The sequence below is a fragment of the Tinamus guttatus genome, unplaced genomic scaffold, assembly GCF_059628265.1.
Source record: "Tinamus guttatus ecotype Peru unplaced genomic scaffold, ASM5962826v1 Tinamus_guttatus_pri_ptg000245l, whole genome shotgun sequence".
Lineage (NCBI taxonomy): Eukaryota > Metazoa > Chordata > Aves > Tinamiformes > Tinamidae > Tinamus > Tinamus guttatus.
Genome location: NW_028288779.1, coordinates 298,307 through 317,040, shown reverse-complemented (window position 1 = coordinate 317,040; position 18,734 = coordinate 298,307). Strand labels below are relative to the sequence as shown.

Here is an 18,734-nt window from a genome sequence, read left to right as displayed (position 1 = left end):
GCAACTATCACTGCTGTGTGAAGCCCTCATGACAGTGAACATCATAGATTGTCTGCTATGTAGTATGCTACTCTCTACTAAATAATTCTGTGTTCTTATTCCTACAATCCCTATACTTGTCCACCAGACGTGAGTCTTCAACCTCACGAACAAATCTGTTGAGTCTCTGTATAAAGATTTAGGGAAATGCTGCACTGTGTTGACTGTAGTGCTACAGGAGGATACACCAAGATTTGGAATTTGGATTTTTGAGCAAGAACTTAGGTAGGAGTCAGCAGATGTGTGAGAAATTGGGTATCTACTTGCACTTAATGGTCTTTACCAAGGTTGTGTCAGAGCACTTAAGGGCACCCTTGTGAAGTAAGAAGTCCTTGTCAGTGTTTCACGCGTGTTGCTGGTCTGCTCTGTCACTCCAGGCCCTTCAGGAACTTAACTGGTGTTTGCTGTGAGGCTCAGTCCTGCCGTTTTCCCTCTCTTGTCAAATGGAAGACATAGGACCCTCTGGAGAGCATTATGCTGATTTTGGGTCTGTGGCAATGCTCTCTGTCTGCAGTGAGAATTTAGATCTCTGTTCAGTGCTTTAAATTATACAATGTTTTGCAAATGGATGTCTTAGCTAATGTTACCCCAGGATTACATAGGCAAAACAGGAGAATGGCTCGTGTACTCTTGACCAGTCCTGAGTGGCTTAACATCACCCCATGGTGCTAACTGCACCCAAATTGGACTTCAGATATAAGTTTTTTAGGGCATGGCCTGTTATGTACAAAGCAAGTTATTATTTTTGGACATCGTGGTTATAATAGTTGCAAAAGAAAGGAGTCAATTACATAATATTTTCAGCCAAGGTGTGCATTAGACTGTGCTTTTATGCTATCATAATTACCACAACTATCATTCCTTTTTGCAGGTTCTGGAGGGCTGGCTGAATAATAGCCTTAATCTCTGAATTTCCCAGTGAAATGAAATTCTTCCTCAGTGTACTTAGTCACTTGTGAAAGCCACTGAGCTAGTGTCATAACTAGTTCAAGGGCTTGATGCACTGCAAAGCTGTCCTGGTAATGGAATTTGAGTCTAGTGGTTAGTGTTGAGTAGTATAATGGAGTGTAAAAGCATGGGCTTAAAGGTTATTAGTGGGTTTTAAGGCAGCACTACTTTCTGCTAGTAGCTGAAGACATGAATTTGGGAGATAGAGGCTGCATCTCTCTGAGGCTGGGGAGCTTTTCTAGCTGGGACTCTGCTCATTGCTGCTGCCCCGGCTGGTGTGGGTATGGACACTGTCCTCTACCTTTCCAGCACTAGAAGGGCAGAACTGGGATAGCAATCCTGGCATCCAGCTTACAATCATGTTAAATTTTGATGTAGAGTAAAGCTTACAACCGGTAGCTCCAGAGCAAACATTTCACTTTGCCTTCAAGGAGTTTTTGACTCTCTTTCTGACATCCTCTGGTTTGTCTCATCTCACTGCTGCTTTTCAGTCCTAGGACAGAATGGAAAGTAAGTCCTTTCAAAGCTTTTTAGAGAAGAAGGATGCTGATAATATTTTACCGATAGGCAGGATGGTGAATTACCCCCGTCATCATTAATTAACAATTTGACATTCATGAAGCAATTCAGTAAGTTGTAACCACAAAAGTTGTAGAAATACTGTGAAATGGCACCGATTTCTTCATATTGGGAATGAGGTACCAATGCCTGACTGCAGATTTTCGAGGAGCTGTGAGTTCAAAATAGATTAAGATTGAGGCTCAGCTTTTACAATTAAAAAAAGCCTTAGGAAAGGCTTGAGATGTAGGAAACAACACAAATCATATAGAATATAAGATAATCGCCCTTTGTCTTTTAGGTAATGGCAAGGAGAAACATTTTATAGATGATTATTAGCTAGATGAGGGGCTGCCATGAATACAAGTGAGAGATGGGGAGAAGATCCATGTCCTCCCTTTTTCCAGTGTCCCATCGGTAAGTGTAGTTCCCACCAATAACTCAGTTTTCTATGTGACACAAGGAAATTTGGGAAATGAAAGCTGGCTTTTGTGAGAGGAAAAAAATGCATTTTTTAAATGACACTGACCTGAGCCTCAGGAAATTAAACAAGTTACAAAAGTCAATATTAGAAATGCAGAATAAACAATGGGAGTGCAACTCCCAGCAGAGAACGAGGTGACCATTTGTATAACTGAAAGACAGATTTTCCAAAGCCTTACATCCAAGATACACAAAGTGAATGCATCCAGCTCTTGGCCCAGCTGCATCTGTGTTGGTTGCTGGAGTGCAACAAAGAAACGTGGCACTTGTGGTGCACACAGCTTCTGGGCCCTCCTAAAGGAACAAAATGATAAAAAGTGTTTTCATTCTGTTTTTTTCTTCTTTTCTTCGTTGCATGTCATGGCTGGAGGCCAATGGAAACTCGTGGACTGTTCCACAATTTGTGATATTTTCAGCAGAACCCTATCTTCGGTTGAAAAACAACCCCCAAAATGGGATTCGCACCCATTTCTGTGGCAGGAGTTTTTCTGACAGGCTGATTTTCCAGGTCCTGATCATTCACAGGGCTACCTGCCTGCGTGGGCATGGCCCAGGAACATCCTTAGAGATGTCCAACATGCAGATGACACCACAGGAGGGAGGCCACAGGATCTGGTTTCGTCCTCACCAGTGTGCTCATGAGTAAATGACTTGATCTCGCATTCCCCCTTCCTCTGAAAAATTCCCTGTAACGTGTTTCGGTTATCGACCTCTCCAGAGAGTGGTGCAGTGATTTTTCTGAGGGTTTGGATCCTGTGGTGCTAAATGGCAGTAAAATGCCTTTTCAGATAAACATCAAGGCTACTCACCCGGATATTATCTCTTATTTCAGATTTAATGCTAAGATCTCCTTTCGCCAAGCCACTACTCAAGAAGCATTTTCCTTACAGATGGCTCATGCCAGAAAATAATGAGGGTTTTTTTACTGCTTTTGTTTTTCTCATTCTAGGCATTATATCTATTGCAGTGGTGTCCTCGCCTTCCTTTTAAATAAGGCAAAGAGGGCTTTTCAGTGGAAGAGGAGAGCTCTGTGTTTCCTATCATTTTCTTCCTCAACCAGCTATATTTAAGCTTCCAGCAAGTCCAGGCTTGAGCTCTTGCATCTCCTGCTAGCATTCAGTGTTACAGCAGTCTGAGATAACGGTGCAAGTCTTCAGCCAGCAAAGAGAGGCTACCAAGACTTTTATCAGGGGGACATTCCCTCTTGCCTTTCCCTATGAGAACTCATCTCCCAGCATGTGTCCCCGCTGCAGATCCCATCTTCCAGTCTGTCTCCAAAGTGCTGCCTTCTCTGGATGTGATGAGAAGTGATGAGGCCATAACCCTCAAGGAGATGGTCCAAGATAGCCTTGGCACAAGCAGATGGTCAGGTTTGAGGTGGTCCCACAAATGTTATGCTCTTGGAGAGCACTTTTCCTTGGAGTGATTCTTAATTGTATTTCATAAAAGGTATTCTTTGCTAGATCGGTAGAAGAAAATAAGGGAGAAGTGTCTTTGAACCGAATAGTTCACATGACGTGAAGTACTAATTCCACTGAGGTCAATGGCAATTTTGTCACTGACTCCTTTGGGAGTTAGGATTTGGTTTCTTATCTCCACAGCTGAACGCAGAGCATCTACTCAAGTAACTGATTCTGTACAAATGAGAGATAAACAGTATAACAGAGAAGTTAGCTCCATATAGTGACATTTTCCAGCTTTCCTCCTCCTGTGAAATCTTTTCCTGAAGTGATAGATCTTTAGGATCAGCTACAAACAATTAGGAAGAAATTTATCCAAACAAGAATATTTACAAATACATTATAATTGGATTGTGATAAAAATATTTAACTACTTAAGAGATGGTTGACTGCCATGAGATTTAGTTGTTTCACTGTAGCATTTGAAAATATCAAAATGATCCCATTATCAGGTTTTTATTAAAGATTTCCAAACAAATAAGTTGGTAAGACTTGTAAGACCTGAATCTTGCAAGATGTCACATTTGTGCCTTTGTGGTTAGTAACCTTTTGAATTTCAGGAAACTACTCGAGAATATCCACCTATTTACATGACTAAATATTTATACAGGATAATTCCCTAAGAAAAGTAAATGTTTCTTTCCAGTGACCCATTTTTCTGTGCTGTATCTGCTCCCCACATGCCTGCATTTACGTGATGTTTTTCTATTTTTAATCAAGTGGCCTTGGCAAGGGGACGGTATGTTAAAATTGGAGTTGGCAGAAAAGGAGGCTAATAATTGCAGTGAAGTATGGTAACAAAAAGAGTACAATATGTAAGACCTGTTGATAGAGTGGTTACACCCCAGTCTTTACAGTCTGTACATTTACACAGATTTCTCCGGTTTAACATGTAGGTGATTTATGCTTTCCATCAGAAACATTATTTATTTTGTAGCATATCTTTCACTTAGGCTTGCAGTGTTTATGATGTGTTGCAAAGGTGTAATGTTCTGCTTGGTTATTCCATTGTGACTTTTCAGAAATGACATGAAGAACAAAGGTAACAAAAGAGGGGTATAATTTTGCTGCAGCCTGATACATTTTAATGCTTCCTGAGGTCATATTAATGACAGCAATTAAGCTTATTCAATATACTGCCATGGCAGAATCCACATCCTGTTCCAAGCCAGTAGCTCGGTCTGCAGTGATTAAGAGCAAGCTGCAGAAAACTGAGGAGCTGTTTTTGGCCAGCTGTAGGGTAACACTGGACTCCCTGTGAGGTCAAACTGAGACTTGCAGCTCCAGGATCACCCCAAATTCAGCCTCCAGCCTTGGGTCATAGGGAAAGAAAACCATCCTCAAAGGGAGCAGAGGAGGTTGAGAGGGCACTAAAGGACTTGGAAGATGTGCTATGAATTTATTTGCTGTGTCACACATTTTTCCAGGTGACTGTAGATGGTATTTAGAACTGTGCGCTGAAGCCTGTTACGCTTCTAAAGATGACCTAGGAGACCTATCCATGTCTCAGAGTACCAGAAGTTGAGAGGTGGTTTGTATCATCACCCCATATGGATGCAAAAACTGTATGGGAGAGGAGAAGGCTGAAGCAGCTAAATTAGACCCCTGTGTCAGGAGATGTGACTGTGGCCCTCACTTTTCTGCACTGCTGGTAGAGAGGGACATTGATGTCCATCCTAGGTCCTGGAGAAGGCCCTTCTCAATGCATCCTTGGATCCCAGCTCTCATATGAAAATCTGGGAAGTCCGTCCCTGCTTTTCAGAGAAATATAGAGGTCACGTCTGGGGAAAGCTGTGAGCTACTCACACGTCCATGTGTATCTGGGAAACTTGCAGGACACGGAGGGTCACCACAGCTTAGCTTTCCCTCCTCGCCTATGCCTAGGAATCACCAGGCTCTGATAAGGGCTGAGCCTCTGCAAATTGTGACCGTGACCCCGAGTGTTTATTATGTGTGAGAGTGCACCAGCCAGATAATAATTTCCACCCAGGGAAAAGACATGGTTTATAAAGAGCTCAGTTCTGAGACATTGTTATTTGAAGTGTGAAAAGGGCTCCTTGAAGGAACTGCTGATGTTTACAACATTAAATCAAACTCTTATCTAGTGCATCCCGGCACTCTGTTTATTTTGGAGCGTTACTGATACTGTGTGTCTGTGTATTTATACACACGCATGTGTGTATGTGTATCTATATATATATTATCAGAAGAATTATGGTCCTTTGGTATTATCCATTAGAGCTAGCCCTATGTTTCCTGTCATCATATTCAAGAGTATTTCCAAGTCCTGTTTGGCCAGCACAGCGTTTGAGTTGGCGGCCTGCAGTGAGTGTGGAGGTTCAGAAAATAATACCAGATGAAAGACCCCGCCTGCCACTGCGGACAGGGAGAAACATGTGTCTGCAGTATGTTAGCACAGAGACATCGACGAGGAAACTTCTTGTTTTCATCTTTGTCGGAGGTTCCTTCTAAAGCTTAGAAGAGCTATAGATAGATAAATTGCTGTAATAGCTCTGAACTCAGATAGAGAGCTAAAATAAATTGGATTATATGAAATAATATTTGGTCGTTAGATTAGATTCCTCTTGTATGCAGAGCCAGCTTTGTTACAGTTATCCAAGGGAAGTATCCCTAATAGCTTCAGTGGAAGCATTTGTAGAGTATTTGCAAGTGATCAAATTGTGGCTCTCGATATCCAGCTCTGCATGTTTGTGGGCCTCCTCATCTCCCTCCACTGCCTCAAGCCCTTGAAGGCTTCACCTATTAATTTCTTAGAAGTTCATTATACTCAGTCCAACTCCTAAACTTCATAAAGCCTTGTCGGTAGCTGCAAAATTAACTTCTACAGAGCCACTTGCTTTGAGACCTCTAATGAAACCCAGTCCTTGGGTCTTCTCTAGCTCTTAGCTTTTACACTGAAACCATTTTTGCAAGATACAGTTTAGTATCCCATGTGATATAGACACTGACATATTTGCAACTGGATAAAATACCCACTTCAACATAAAGTTCCCCAAACAGCTGCCAGGATGCAGGTGTTCTCAAGCTCTGCAAAATAGTGACCCAGAGATAAAAGCCTAGTTCCAGTTAGGGCATTCAGTCCTTGCTCAGTTATGTGTGAGGCTCAGCATTATAATAGATGGTACCTTCTTCTAATTTCATTTTCTTTGTGCGTATCTGTGTGTGTGGTAGGTAAAAGTTATATCCTTTACTGGACTCACTGGTACAGTTGGAAAACAACAAGATTTCAGAAAATGATATTCAGTCCTGACATAGTTAGCTTCAAAGTTAAATTCAGACTTAAGAATTATTGCTTAGGGTTTAATGAGATAACACGTAGGTCTGACCGCTTCTAAAGGAGAAGATGGCTGTCTTGCAGAGCAAGTGTGGTTGACTCCTGTAGAAGGGAATGTGGTGTAAGTGCAAGGGAGGGAGGAAAAAATGCAATTCTCTCCTAAAATTAAAAAAAAACAAGATGTTTTCTAGCCTGTGAACTTGGAGAGTTAGTGAATGGTAGAAGGGAGAGGTAGGAGGGAGATTATGCTGTGCTGTAAAACTAGTGTTTCTGTTAAATTCATACATCATCCTCTCAGCACAAGAATTAAAGTTCATGATTAAAGACGAGATGATGCTCATGAAGCCCACCTCAAAGGGGTTTGTGTGCCCAAAAACTTGATCTGTTTTTTTCAAGCTCTACCAGCTGATGTAATAAAAGATATGATTTGTACCTGCTAACCTCCACCTCTCTTGCCTCTGTCCTTAAACCACCAGGACACCAGCAGAGAATGGGCAAACCCCCAGATCTTTTGGGGTTTCCTTAGGTATTTTATAGAAGTTTGAAGATCCACCATGTGCAAAATGCAGTATAAATACACAGTCCTTTTGTTACTGCAGTGTTTTACTGTTAACAGTTAATGCTGTGGAAAAGTTCTGGCCTGGTCTGCATTTTGGGCCATGCTGTTGAGCATCCCAGCATGTCTGCTAACATAATTCTGCTGTACTAGCTTAGCCCTATTGTTGTTGCTGTGCTCTGATGAAAAATTGCCATCTAAACCATTATTGCATGTGTTTCTGAAGAGACCTTAGGTCTAGAATGATCCCCATGACTGTCGTGTTCCAGGGATTCACGGGATGTCTGTCCATCCCCTTGTGAAGTAAACATGTCCTATTCTCCCTGCTTGAGAAACAGGGAGATCCTAGATCCTAAAGAGCATTTTTCCAGCATTACCAAAATCGCTTTACAAAGACAGTGATAGTAGAAGCAGTTTGTAAACTATAGGAAATCTTATTGAAACCAGCACACCAAACCTCACCATCATTTCAGAAAATGATCCCTAAACTTGAAAAATATATATATATAGCTTGTCTATGATACATATCTGATGAAAAGTTTCATATAGCAAAAATGCATTTTCAAATCCTTGTGGAGACTGACAGGAAAGATCTTCTAGAATTGTTGGCAGGGGTATCAAACCCCAGGAACTCATTCTGCTTGTGTTTCCAAAATAAAATTTGACAAGTGGGAAATACGATCTGTTCTCATGCAGCTTGTTAACACTCTTGTTCGTAAAGCAAAACGCTTCATTAGCCTCAGAAGAAAAAGTTGTTCCTTGCAAATGTAAGTAATTTTCTCTTAATGGCTTTATCTTTATGATCGGTTATTGGACTGACACTCTGGCTTGTATTTCTCTGCCTATTAAGTTCTTGGCTAAATGATTTAGGTTTCTTCTGCAGACCTGTAGTGACAGTCAGGGCTCCCTGAAGGCGGATGCTTTCACCAAGGGGATGTTTTTGGATGGAGCAGAGTGCCGTGGTAGCTGCCTGCACCTACACGCTCATGCACCTACACTAACTAGCCATGCAGGACAGGCAATCCAGCCATTCTGTCCTCGGGATGCTGGCTCATCTCGGAATGGGATATAGCATTTCCTGATGACAATCGGAGTGATCTGGAGTCAGTCAGGGACACCCTGTATTGTGCCACTTGTGTCATGCAGATGTGGCTGTAATAAAACTGTAGAAACTACCTCACAAGATGCTAGAGAAACACGAAAAGTGCACTAAATGGTGGGTGCAGCTCCAGTGCCAAGGGTTCCTTGTCTATCTAAGAGAATATATTGGTGGGATTCACAGCTGTCCCTATTTTTAGTGAAGGACACTAAAGGGAAGAGGGAATATGTTGCTTAATCTAGATGCTGCCTCACCAAAATTTTTCTGTCTGGCCCTGGTCAGAAACCCAGGCCAATTTCCCTCAAATCAGAAGGAGAGGTGTTCAGAAGGCAACCTCTTTAGAAGAACATCTGAATATCTTCCAGTCAAACACCTCCCCTTCTCCATCAACAGCTTAGGCAAGCAAGAGACAGCGTCAGGTTTCTTTAGCCATTGAGGAACCATGTTTATCCATTTAGGAACCATTTAGGAGCCATGTTTTGCTCATGGTACCAGCTTTTCCATCTGCTCAAGATGGGGGTGGTCTGACAAGTGTCCTCCCCAGCTGGACAGAGACTACTCTAAATGAGAACCATTGCTTTCCTTTTGGCTCCAGAAGGAAACTGGATATTGTTAAATAACTATATGTAGATTAACTCAGTTTTAAAAGGATGAGATTAGTGGCTGTCCATTTTCAAGAGATACAGGATAGGTCCCTTGCCTTCCACCCAGGAGTAAGTAGTGCCTCTCATCCCTTATACATTTTGGGTGAGTGATAACAGCAGAAAGGAGGGTAGAGCAGACTGGATCCCAGCCAGTGCTTAGTAGCTGTGATGTTAACATCAAGGTAGAAAGAGCTCCTAGTCCTGTGAAAACAGGGTTGCAGTTCAGAATGATCTGGGCAAATTGAAAGAAATATCTCCAATTAATGGGATACATAAAAAGGAAACAGCAGATTGACATGTGTAAGCAGAGTTTGATCTTTAAAAAATAGAAAGTAATGCTCCCATTTTTCTGCCTTAGTGGGAAAACAGTGAATAGTTTGGGTAGTGCATTTAAGGAAGATGTGGGCTATTTGGAGAAAGTCCAGAGAAGTTCACTAGATCAGAGAATTAGAAAATATGAGTTATGAAGAAACAGTGAGCAAATTGGTTTGTTTAGTCTAGAGAAGAGAAAATGGGAGAAGACATGATAACAGTCTTCAAATATGTAGAAGGATGCTTCAGAGACAGAGGGAATAAACTGGAAGACAGTGAAGCATGGGAATAGGTTGCCTCAGCAGTCTTCATCTTTGGGGGTCTTTAAGAACTGGTTAGCCAAATATCTGTCAACAATTATTTTGACAGAACAGGGGTGGGAGGGCTGGGCTAGACTTCTGAGTCTCCTACAATGTCTGATTTGGTTACTGGGGATCCCTGCACAATGATGGCTCTGGGCCTAATAAATGTCTTGCTTCTGCACTTTCTGACCGATTTTTATCACTAATAAACTTGGAGTTTCTACAGAATTGACTTCTGAAAATGTCGTGCCACATATAACATAGGAGGCAATCCTTGATTCCTTTGCTTCGTCTACCTTAGATAGCAATGAAGGATTTACCCATCGCATGACCCAACATCATTACACTACAGTGCCTACCCTTCCAGTAGATCTCATATCTCAACAAGTTAAATGAATCAATACAATTCACTTGAAAAAATGTACATTTACCAGAGATTTTAATATGTCTTTATCTGTTCAAGAAGCTGTCTGTACAACATCAGACAAGTTTTTAGGTCATGTAATGCTCATCTTAAGCTATTTGTACAGCCTGTGCTTCTTTAGTGAGAGAGTCCATGTATCTGGTCTACTGTAAATTTGTATTAATCATGATGGATAGCTATGTACATTGCAGGGTAGCAGGAAAATCTCTAGTGCAAACAGAAATCAGACAGGTTGGAGTGGCTCTGGAAACTGCTGAGGCTGAGGCTAAAAGTAGTCTCAACATGTTGATGTTAAATCTTCAGAAGTAAAGGCGGGAGGAAAAAGGGAATGTTTTCATCTAGGGCTGTAACGGTGACAGAAAGCAGCCACGCACCAAAAAAATAAGGTCATACCTCTTTGTAGCTGCCAAACCTCCAAGCCTTATCTATGCTTGATTTTATTGCCCCAGATTTTCCACCACTGCTGCCAGCAGTGACAACAGGGGGAAGTCTGAGGCCTTGTGTCACTGAAATCATCATCACCGTAGGAGCAACCACGTCTTGGACCAGCTTTCTGCTGAGATGAGGGCAAGAAGAGCATTAAAGGAGAGCTAAAGATCCATTCAAACCTGTCTTGTTTCTCTGTTTCAGGATTGCTGGTGATACAGCACTCAACAAAAACATCCACGAGTCTGTGAGCGCTCAGATCCGAAAGAACTTTGCAAAAAGCAAATGGAGAGTAAGTGACCCAACTGCAGGTCTGCACGGTAGAGCTTTGAGATACTATTCTGCTAAAGCAACAGCTGTATAGCTGCCCTTTTGGTGTAGCAATGCAGATTTCAGATTTTCAGACAAAGCTGCTGGTCCAGTTGCACGCAGGTTGCATGACCTCTCGGGCCTTTCATGTAGGATGCTGCGGATTGAGCGTAACAAAGGTAACTCTCTTTCCCCGCAGCAAGCGTTCAACGCCACGGCGGTCGTGAGGCACATGAGGCGGTTGCACCTCGGCAGCAGCCTGGACAGCGCGAGCGCCGGCGTCTCGAGCACCCTCAGCCTGGCCGCGCCGCTTCCCGACGGAGCCACCCGCAAGGACCGTGAGTACCCGCAGCGAGAGCCTCGTCTGGCCCCTCCGGATGAGGCTGCGGCTTCATCCCGCCAGCTTTGGGGCAGCCCAAAAGCGCCAAGGGAACCGTGTTTTTCTCTTTGATGTCCCAGCTGCAGTCCCAGCCGCCAGCAGTTTCTGCTCCGCTGGAGCAGATGTTTAAAATAAAGACTGGAAATGGACTGCGGCCTTCTCTTTTAGTTGGAGAAAAAAATAAGAATAAAGATTCAGGGCAGAAAAAGCTTCTGCAATAAGAAACTGAGTTTTCAGCTCAGTGCGTTTTGGAAAGGAGACTGCTTCTCATGCAGTATATGAGCTTTTTGTCAGGGCGAAAAAAAAGCCAGACCCCCACAGCAAAACATGTATTTGGTTGAAAGCTGAAGAAGTTTACTCAAAGTGTTTATATATGAGTTTTGTGATTAAAAGTTTTCAGTAAAATTGGCCTGCTTTCCCTTTCCCTTTTGCATGGAGGAGACGGATGCTGCCCGGCTGCCCTAGTGTTGTTCTTGCTGGGCCAAATTAAGCTCCTGTACTAAGAAGCTCATTTGTTTTAGCAAAACCCCGAGCCTGTGCGCCACAATGAGTCTTGGCCTGCTGCCTTTTTTGCTGTATGCTGTAATTGAGATTTTCAAGCTGCCTGATGGAGTCAGATGCTTGGGGTATATATTTTTTCTGCCAGGAGATGAGACCTGGCAGTGGAGGGATCATTTGGAAGACAGAAATGCTTCTTTGCAATGATGTTTATTTAATCCATGGTTTTGAGCACTTATTTACCAGTCCCATCTGCCCACTTGTAGAGACTTTTGCATCCTGCAATGGAGGAAGATAAACTTGAAATTAAAAGCAAGTCTTGCTTTGGTTTCTACCTCGGTATGGTCAAGCTAGACCTCGGTTAGGTCCAGAGCATCTGAGAGCGTGTTTTGTTGTTAAATGTAATGAGCAGATAATTAGTCTGCCTGTATCCCATTAATGAACACTCTCAAATTATTGTTCATTATTATCCCCAAGTAGTACAACAGGCATGGGAAAGTACCTGTCCACCAGAAAGCTGGGAAGAGAACAAAATCCATTAAACCACAGCTGAATTCAGCAGGTCCTGTACAGCATCAGGGCAAGGAATATTTTAAAGTGATGGAGAAGTCAGCCAGAATGCAAAGGGTAAAACCAGATATGCTGAGACAGGTGAACTTTTTCTTAATGCCTGAAATACGAGGCAGAAAAATATCAACAGATTTCCAGGCATCCCAAGCTGAATCCAACAACAACAACAACAAAACTTGTCAGCGAATACAGAAGATCTTTCCTTTCCCAGAGAAATTAATTAAAGGGATCGGTTTGGAGATGCCAGTAAGCACCTTGAAGAGTGGAAAACTATATAAAAGTTACAACAAGCAGAAAGATCCCAAGTATACACAAACCTGTAGACTGAGCATACATCCATATAGTTTTTACTCATCCTTTACTCACCAGGAAAAAAAAAAAAAAGCTAGCCATTATTTCTAATCGCTTTCCTCTTAGGGGCTCAGCTTTCTTTGCACACAGGTGCTTACAGGGCTGCTGACTGCACAAGTTGCTGCACAACCCAGGAGAATCAGAGGTGCAATTGTGAGGACTCGGCAGCCCTTGAAGGGGGTAGTTCATGCACTGGGAATCCTGGCTAAGATATATTGTAGTTCTCGACATTAATATTTTCCAGAGAAAATGCTGAGATCATGTTGGAATAGTGGACCCAAGATTCCTTCAAAACCAAGCACGTTTTGGGTTTTCAGGAGTTGCGTTTTAGAGGGTTGTGTTTTTCAAAGCTGTGGCTCAGGTTTCACCTTCTCTTGCCATTTTCATTTAGTTAAGAAAACAATTTTGCATAAAAAAAAATCTTATCAGAGGTTTTTGATTAGTTCAAAAGCAGCTGCCTGGCTAAGATTTGGGTTTGGATAGGTGGTCCTGGAGGCATGGCAGCAAAACCTGCAGTAACCTGTGTCGCTAGGATGATCTCCAAGTCAGACAAGTCTGTGTTCCCTCAAGATTTATTGGAACTCACCAATTTGTTGGGCCTGCTGTACTTTATCACCAGCTTTGCAGGATGCTAAGGGATGTTTTTTAGTGCAGATGTGCAGTCGGTTTGTTTAGCTACATCCAGTGATGAGAAAAGTTTAGTCACCTTGAATATGCTCATGAGGAGAATTCTTCTGAGCAAGGATCATTCCGGTGGGAAGTTTGAAGGACTCTTTATAGCAGCAGACAAAATCGAGGTCTTCAGCCACGGAGTTGGGGAATCGGTCTGTAGATACCAAAATGGGATGTTTTTCACCATCGTGCCACATATGTACGACCGCCCGGGGTATCAGCGGGTGAAGGGCTGCTTGGCAGGGACAACAGGAGACACCAGGTTACCCCGTCACGGTGGGCAGGGTGGGCTCTTCTCCACTCAAGCGCTCCAGGAAGGGAACTGCAGCTTTGCCCCCAGATCCCCTTTCTAACAACCTTTCCACCTTCCCTTCCAGGTATGTCTCCATCCACTCTGTGTAGTTTTGTTTCGTCCGCTTCTTCGGGCGTTTCTGCAGTAGGAGGGGACCGGAGACCCAGACCCACCACAGTGACAACAGTGCACACAGGGAGCAAGTGACGGGCGCAGGCGGGAGCAGCGTTCCCGGCGTCGGCGCCGGCGGGTTTCTCGGAGCGATCCCACCCTGCATCGCGCGCTCAGCGAAGGACTAGAAGAAAGAAGATTTTTTATGGCCATATTTTATACTGCAATTCTGAAATGTTTCATTTATCACAAACTGCAATGACTCCAGGGGGAATGGATCTAACAGTCTCTGGTGCTGTACATATATATACATATATATAAATATATATATATATATGTGAGTCTAGCAATGATCTAACTAATGAACACTCATTCTTTTCCCCAGCGATTTACTCTTTTCTCAGTGTAGGTAACAGTATATGTTGTATTTTTTTTTCCATTAACTACGAACATCTCAACTGGATTATTTAAATAGAGATACTTTTCTGAGCATTATATATATATATTTTTTTCTTTTAAAAAGTACTTCCAGTAATGTTCCTCCTTCCAGTTTGCTGGGGGATAGGCTATTTCTGTAAGTAGGAATATACATTAACTTTGCAACACAGGAGGATTGCAATGGCATGCCATTTTTAATGCCTCAAATTGGACTGCGAATCTGTCTGGCTTTAGCAGAGCTGATACTGCTCAGATTAAGAAAAACTGCTGCTTTCCCTCCCCTCCTCCTCCTTGAAAGCCATGGCGAGAGTGGAATTGCCCCCAGCTGGAAGCTCAGATTTGGTGCCTTTTGGGAGCCCACGGGAGCAGAGCCAGCAGAGCGGTAGAGTCCCATTTTGCAGCTCTTACCCCTTCCAAAGTCCCTTTGGGCAAGAGGAAAGGATGATGTGGGGCCCAGAGTGCTGGTTTTGTTCTGCCCCAAGTTCCTGTGGGAGCCTTGGTGAGATGTTTAGCTCAGCAGCCTCCAGGCCTGGCCTTGCCCTTGGTCAAGGTCTCCACTCGGCTTCAGCTGTGGATGCTGGTGCTTGGCATCCTCGAGGGCAGCCGCTGCTTAAGCCACTAAGATACTGGAAACCAAATGGGGATGTTTGGACCTTAATTTCTATGTTGTGCCGGGTTTCACCTCCTAGAAAAGGGCTGGCGCTCTCCCGCCTCCGCGCAGCACTTCCCAGGCGCTGAGTGTGGGATCCGGGAGCATCCTGGCTCCATCGCCGGGAGCAGCGGCCGTGAGCAGAGCTTGGAGACATGGGGGCACTGACTCCCTACCCCTTCCACCCCAGGGGTTCATCTACAAAAGCTAACTTAGTTATTCTGTTTTTGTTTTTATTTTTTTGCTGAAACACATGCACTTCCCAGGCCATGCGTGCTGGTCCCAGGCTGGGTCATTTAGGACCAGCCACCGTTCCTGCTGTGCAGCAAGTGCATTAAACAGCTTGGACTAGAGAGGAGACCTGTTAACTGTCTGCCCTCAGTTACTGGATGCCTCCAGGTTGCTTTTGTGCCATTCCCAGCTCCGGTTTTCTTTCCAGGAGGAGGAGAGGGAGGTGGACAGGAGGAGGCAGCTGCTCCTGCTCTGGCCTGCAGAGAGGCACAAGCCATTCCCCCCGAATGGGCTCTCCTGCCACATTCGTGTCATTTACCCCGTGCAAGAAATTGGGAAAGCCAGTCACAGACACAGCTGAATGTATATGGCAATAGTGACCGCGCTGCGATAAGATAAGATAAGCCATAAGATACTTTTCCTTGAGACTTCAAAACCCTGCTTCGGTTGTTTGTCTTCTGCCAGGATTTCGTCCATCGTGCTTGGAGTGCTAAGGGCTGCAAAAGCTGGTGCCAAGGAGCACTGGCACCACTCGAGGAGGTGGCACCGCTCTTTGGTGGCACTTGGAGCTGGCGCACACAGTAGATCTCCAGTTTCCTTGGTATTAACCTGTTCCCAGATTCCAGAGAGGACAGAGTCCAAGTCTCCTGGGAGTTTCCATCTCCAGCATGACCAGATAGCCACCTGGGAAACCTTGTGGCTGAGGCCACCTTAGAGAGCCAGGTCTCCAGCTTGCAAGAATTGCTCATCACTAGAAATGTCCACTGGGTTGTTGTAGTTTGGGGCATCTGTAAGTCCAGCCCAAAGCCTGTTAGTGATGTGTGTGACCTGTGGTAGACCTACTCAGGCTAAGGTTGCCGTGGCAAAGTTGAAAAGCTGCAATATTCTTGTTTTAGGAAAGATGCCAGATGTGAGGTCTCTCTGAGGTTGGTAGCAAAGCTCCATATGACTTCCCTGGTGAGGTCTTCTGTCCAAGACCTGGGCAGACCAGGTCCATGGGATCTCCTTGCTGTAGGGCTCACTTCCATGCCCTTGTCCCATACACAGCTCAGCTGGCCATGGTCTGCTGCAGTTGCCTCTATGTAAAGTCACTGGCCTTCTCGGTACTTACCTGCAACCAAGAGCAGGATTTGGATAGGGAAATTGTTGATCTTTGTACAGTTTTGCATCAGACTGGGGTCCAGAGTCCCCTCTTTGCAGTCTCTTCCAAAATCTGAGGTTGAACTTCATTTAGTAGCTTTGGGCGTGAATTGAAGTACAGCATCCAAACAGAAAGAACAAGAAAAATGGGTTTCCACCTGCGAAGCCAAGAGCAGAGCTGCAAGCGAAGGCAGATTTGGGCTTCTGCAGCCAAGGGGAGGCCCCTCGGTCCCACACTGTGGCTGCCCCTCTGTGCTCGATGCTGCCTGTATTTGGCACGGGCAGGGGTGTTCTGCTGTCCTTCCTAGCCTGGAGCTAGGGCTTCTTCTTTCCTATAAGTAATATTCTGGTATAGTCGTGTTATTTATCATCATTCTCTTTGGCTTGTTACCAACCACTGAGATCTTAAGATGAGAAACAGAAGCACTTGAAAGCAAAATTGTTTCTTTCTGCTGCAATTTTGGGTGATGGGAAGCTGTTTTGTTTGTTTGTTTGTTTGTTTTGGTATCAGTTAAATAGGGCTGGAGATCTAACAGGTGGTCATGACATGCAAAGGGTAGAGATCTTTATTGCTGTTGAGTCATGAACTGCCTATCTCTTGGTTAAAAACTTCTTAAATCTGTGCAAAGCCATTAGCCAGGATGACTTCGCTGAAGCCAGACCCACAGGAGGGCTTCACAGCGCCAGGTTTGCAGATTTGGCTAGAGGTGTGGAAGTTCCTAGCCAAAAGGCAGATCCAACCCAAATCCACAGCCAACCTTACCATGAAGGAGCAAGTAGAAAAGTCATTCTGGGCTCTTCCCAAGCGGAGCCGTCTTACTGTACCACAGTTCCCTCCTGCCAGGAGGACTTCAGCCCGGTCTTCCCTGTTTGTCACCCTTTCCTGCTTTACTTTACAGGCACCAACGTGCTTATGATTTGTGAGTTGTTTTCCTCAGTTCCTTCCCCTTCTTTCTCTTTCCTTGCAGCTCTGCTTGTTGTTTTTTGTCCCCCAAGCCCCAGAGGCCATCTCTTATGGCCACAGCGTGTTACTCTGTGAAAAAATACTCCAGCAAACCTGCTGATTTTTGCACGTGACTTTTATTGCTGGTGCCTCCTAACCCTTTACAGGATCCAGCTTGTGCAATGCCCAGCAGGTGTTCTTGGGAAAGGAGTTTTGCCTCCGTTAGCATAGTTATTATTCCCACAACCCAAGGCTGAGAACTTCATTCACTCAAGCAAAGAATGGAAACACACCCGGAGACTGCCGTATCCAAGGAAGACAACGTGGAAATTGGGAACGGCTGCAGATCTGCTCACATAGAGGATTAGGGGGCAAATTCCTTCCGGGGAGCCTTGGGTGGGGAAGTGGCAACTTGCTCCCAAGCATTTTGCGAGCGGGATTTCTCTGGGGAAGTTACTGTTTGCAGATGACTTGTCCAGCAGTCGTTTTACCCAACCCTGTCAATTTATCCCTCCTTCCCTGTAGCCACATCCTGCCTTTAGATCCCATGTTTGGCGCAAGCTGCTGCATATGGGACACGTATTACGGCCCCAGGGGTGGCAGCTCCCACCACTGCTTGAAAATCAGGAGCCAGTTCTGGGTTATTTGTAGCTCCGACTTTGCTCAGTTGGATCAAAGCTGTGTAAATAGTGTTTGTGATCAAGAATAAGGACCTTATCCCGGACTCTGGTTTTCAGGACCCCTTTTCCACCACTGTCGGTGCCACTGATCTGTCCATGTAGTGATTTTTTGTCCTCCTCTCCATAAAGGGCAAGGTCGGAGGAGCAGCGCTCACATTTTCCGTGCTCCAGAGCGGAAGCAGGGCATGTGTGCTTGCAAACGATGTGAAAAAATAACACTGCTGATCTAACAGTGACATCCAAATGTCCAAAAAATGCATGATACTGCACTGCATGTAGTAAACTGCTGTTCACTGTTTCTGTATCTTCCAAACCTTTTCTTTTGGCGTATTCAGGCCAACCTTTTCTTCTAGGGATTTCTGAGTTTTGCTCTTAAATGCTGTGGTGTATCTGTAACTCAAAATCCATCATTAAGTTTGAGTAAATGCAAAAGCTGGTGTTTTGTGAACAAGATACTGCAAAGCCTGATATTGTGTTTTTTTCTTTCTGCTGGATGCTCTGCAGCTTGCATAGGAAGATTCACCATCCAGAGATGTTTAACCTAGGTACAGGGAGTCAGGATGGGGCCATCCCTCTTTGAGTACAATGTTTAAAAAAAAAAAAACACATCATCTACTCTGAAAAATCCTTCCCTGGGTCACTAGCACTCAGGACTGCCAAGAAGCACATTCGTGCATCTCTTTGGGGCTTTTTTTTTCTTTTTCTGTCTTTTGGGGTTTGGTTTTCCTAGGCAGAACTAAGACTGGTTCACACAATTCTTGATGCCGTTCTCTTTCTATGAGACATTTTGTTTTTGCAGAATGAGGTGCATTTGGGGGACTAAGATGCTGTGATCTTTTTGCCCATGCGAAATAGTTTCAAGAACTGAGCTAATTAACCCTCCTTTCCAAAGCACCTCTTTTTCTCCTCATGCAAATACTGGCAG

At 44.2% G+C, this 18,734-nt stretch overlaps 1 protein-coding gene across 1 annotated transcript in view; it reads left to right on the top strand.

Annotated features, from left to right (window-relative positions):
• Nucleotides 1–14,259, top strand: part of CAMK1D (calcium/calmodulin dependent protein kinase ID) — a 184,941-nt gene extending 170,682 nt beyond the window's left edge. Inside the window, exons 9-11 of the mRNA XM_088526310.1 lie at nucleotides 10,751–10,838; nucleotides 11,055–11,193; nucleotides 13,703–14,259. Coding sequence (XP_088382436.1) covers nucleotides 10,751–10,838; nucleotides 11,055–11,193; nucleotides 13,703–13,824 — 349 coding nt within the window. The 3' untranslated portion in view covers nucleotides 13,825–14,259. The remainder of the gene's footprint in view (nucleotides 1–10,750; nucleotides 10,839–11,054; nucleotides 11,194–13,702) is intronic.
• The last annotated feature ends 4,475 nt before the right edge of the window (nucleotides 14,260–18,734 follow it).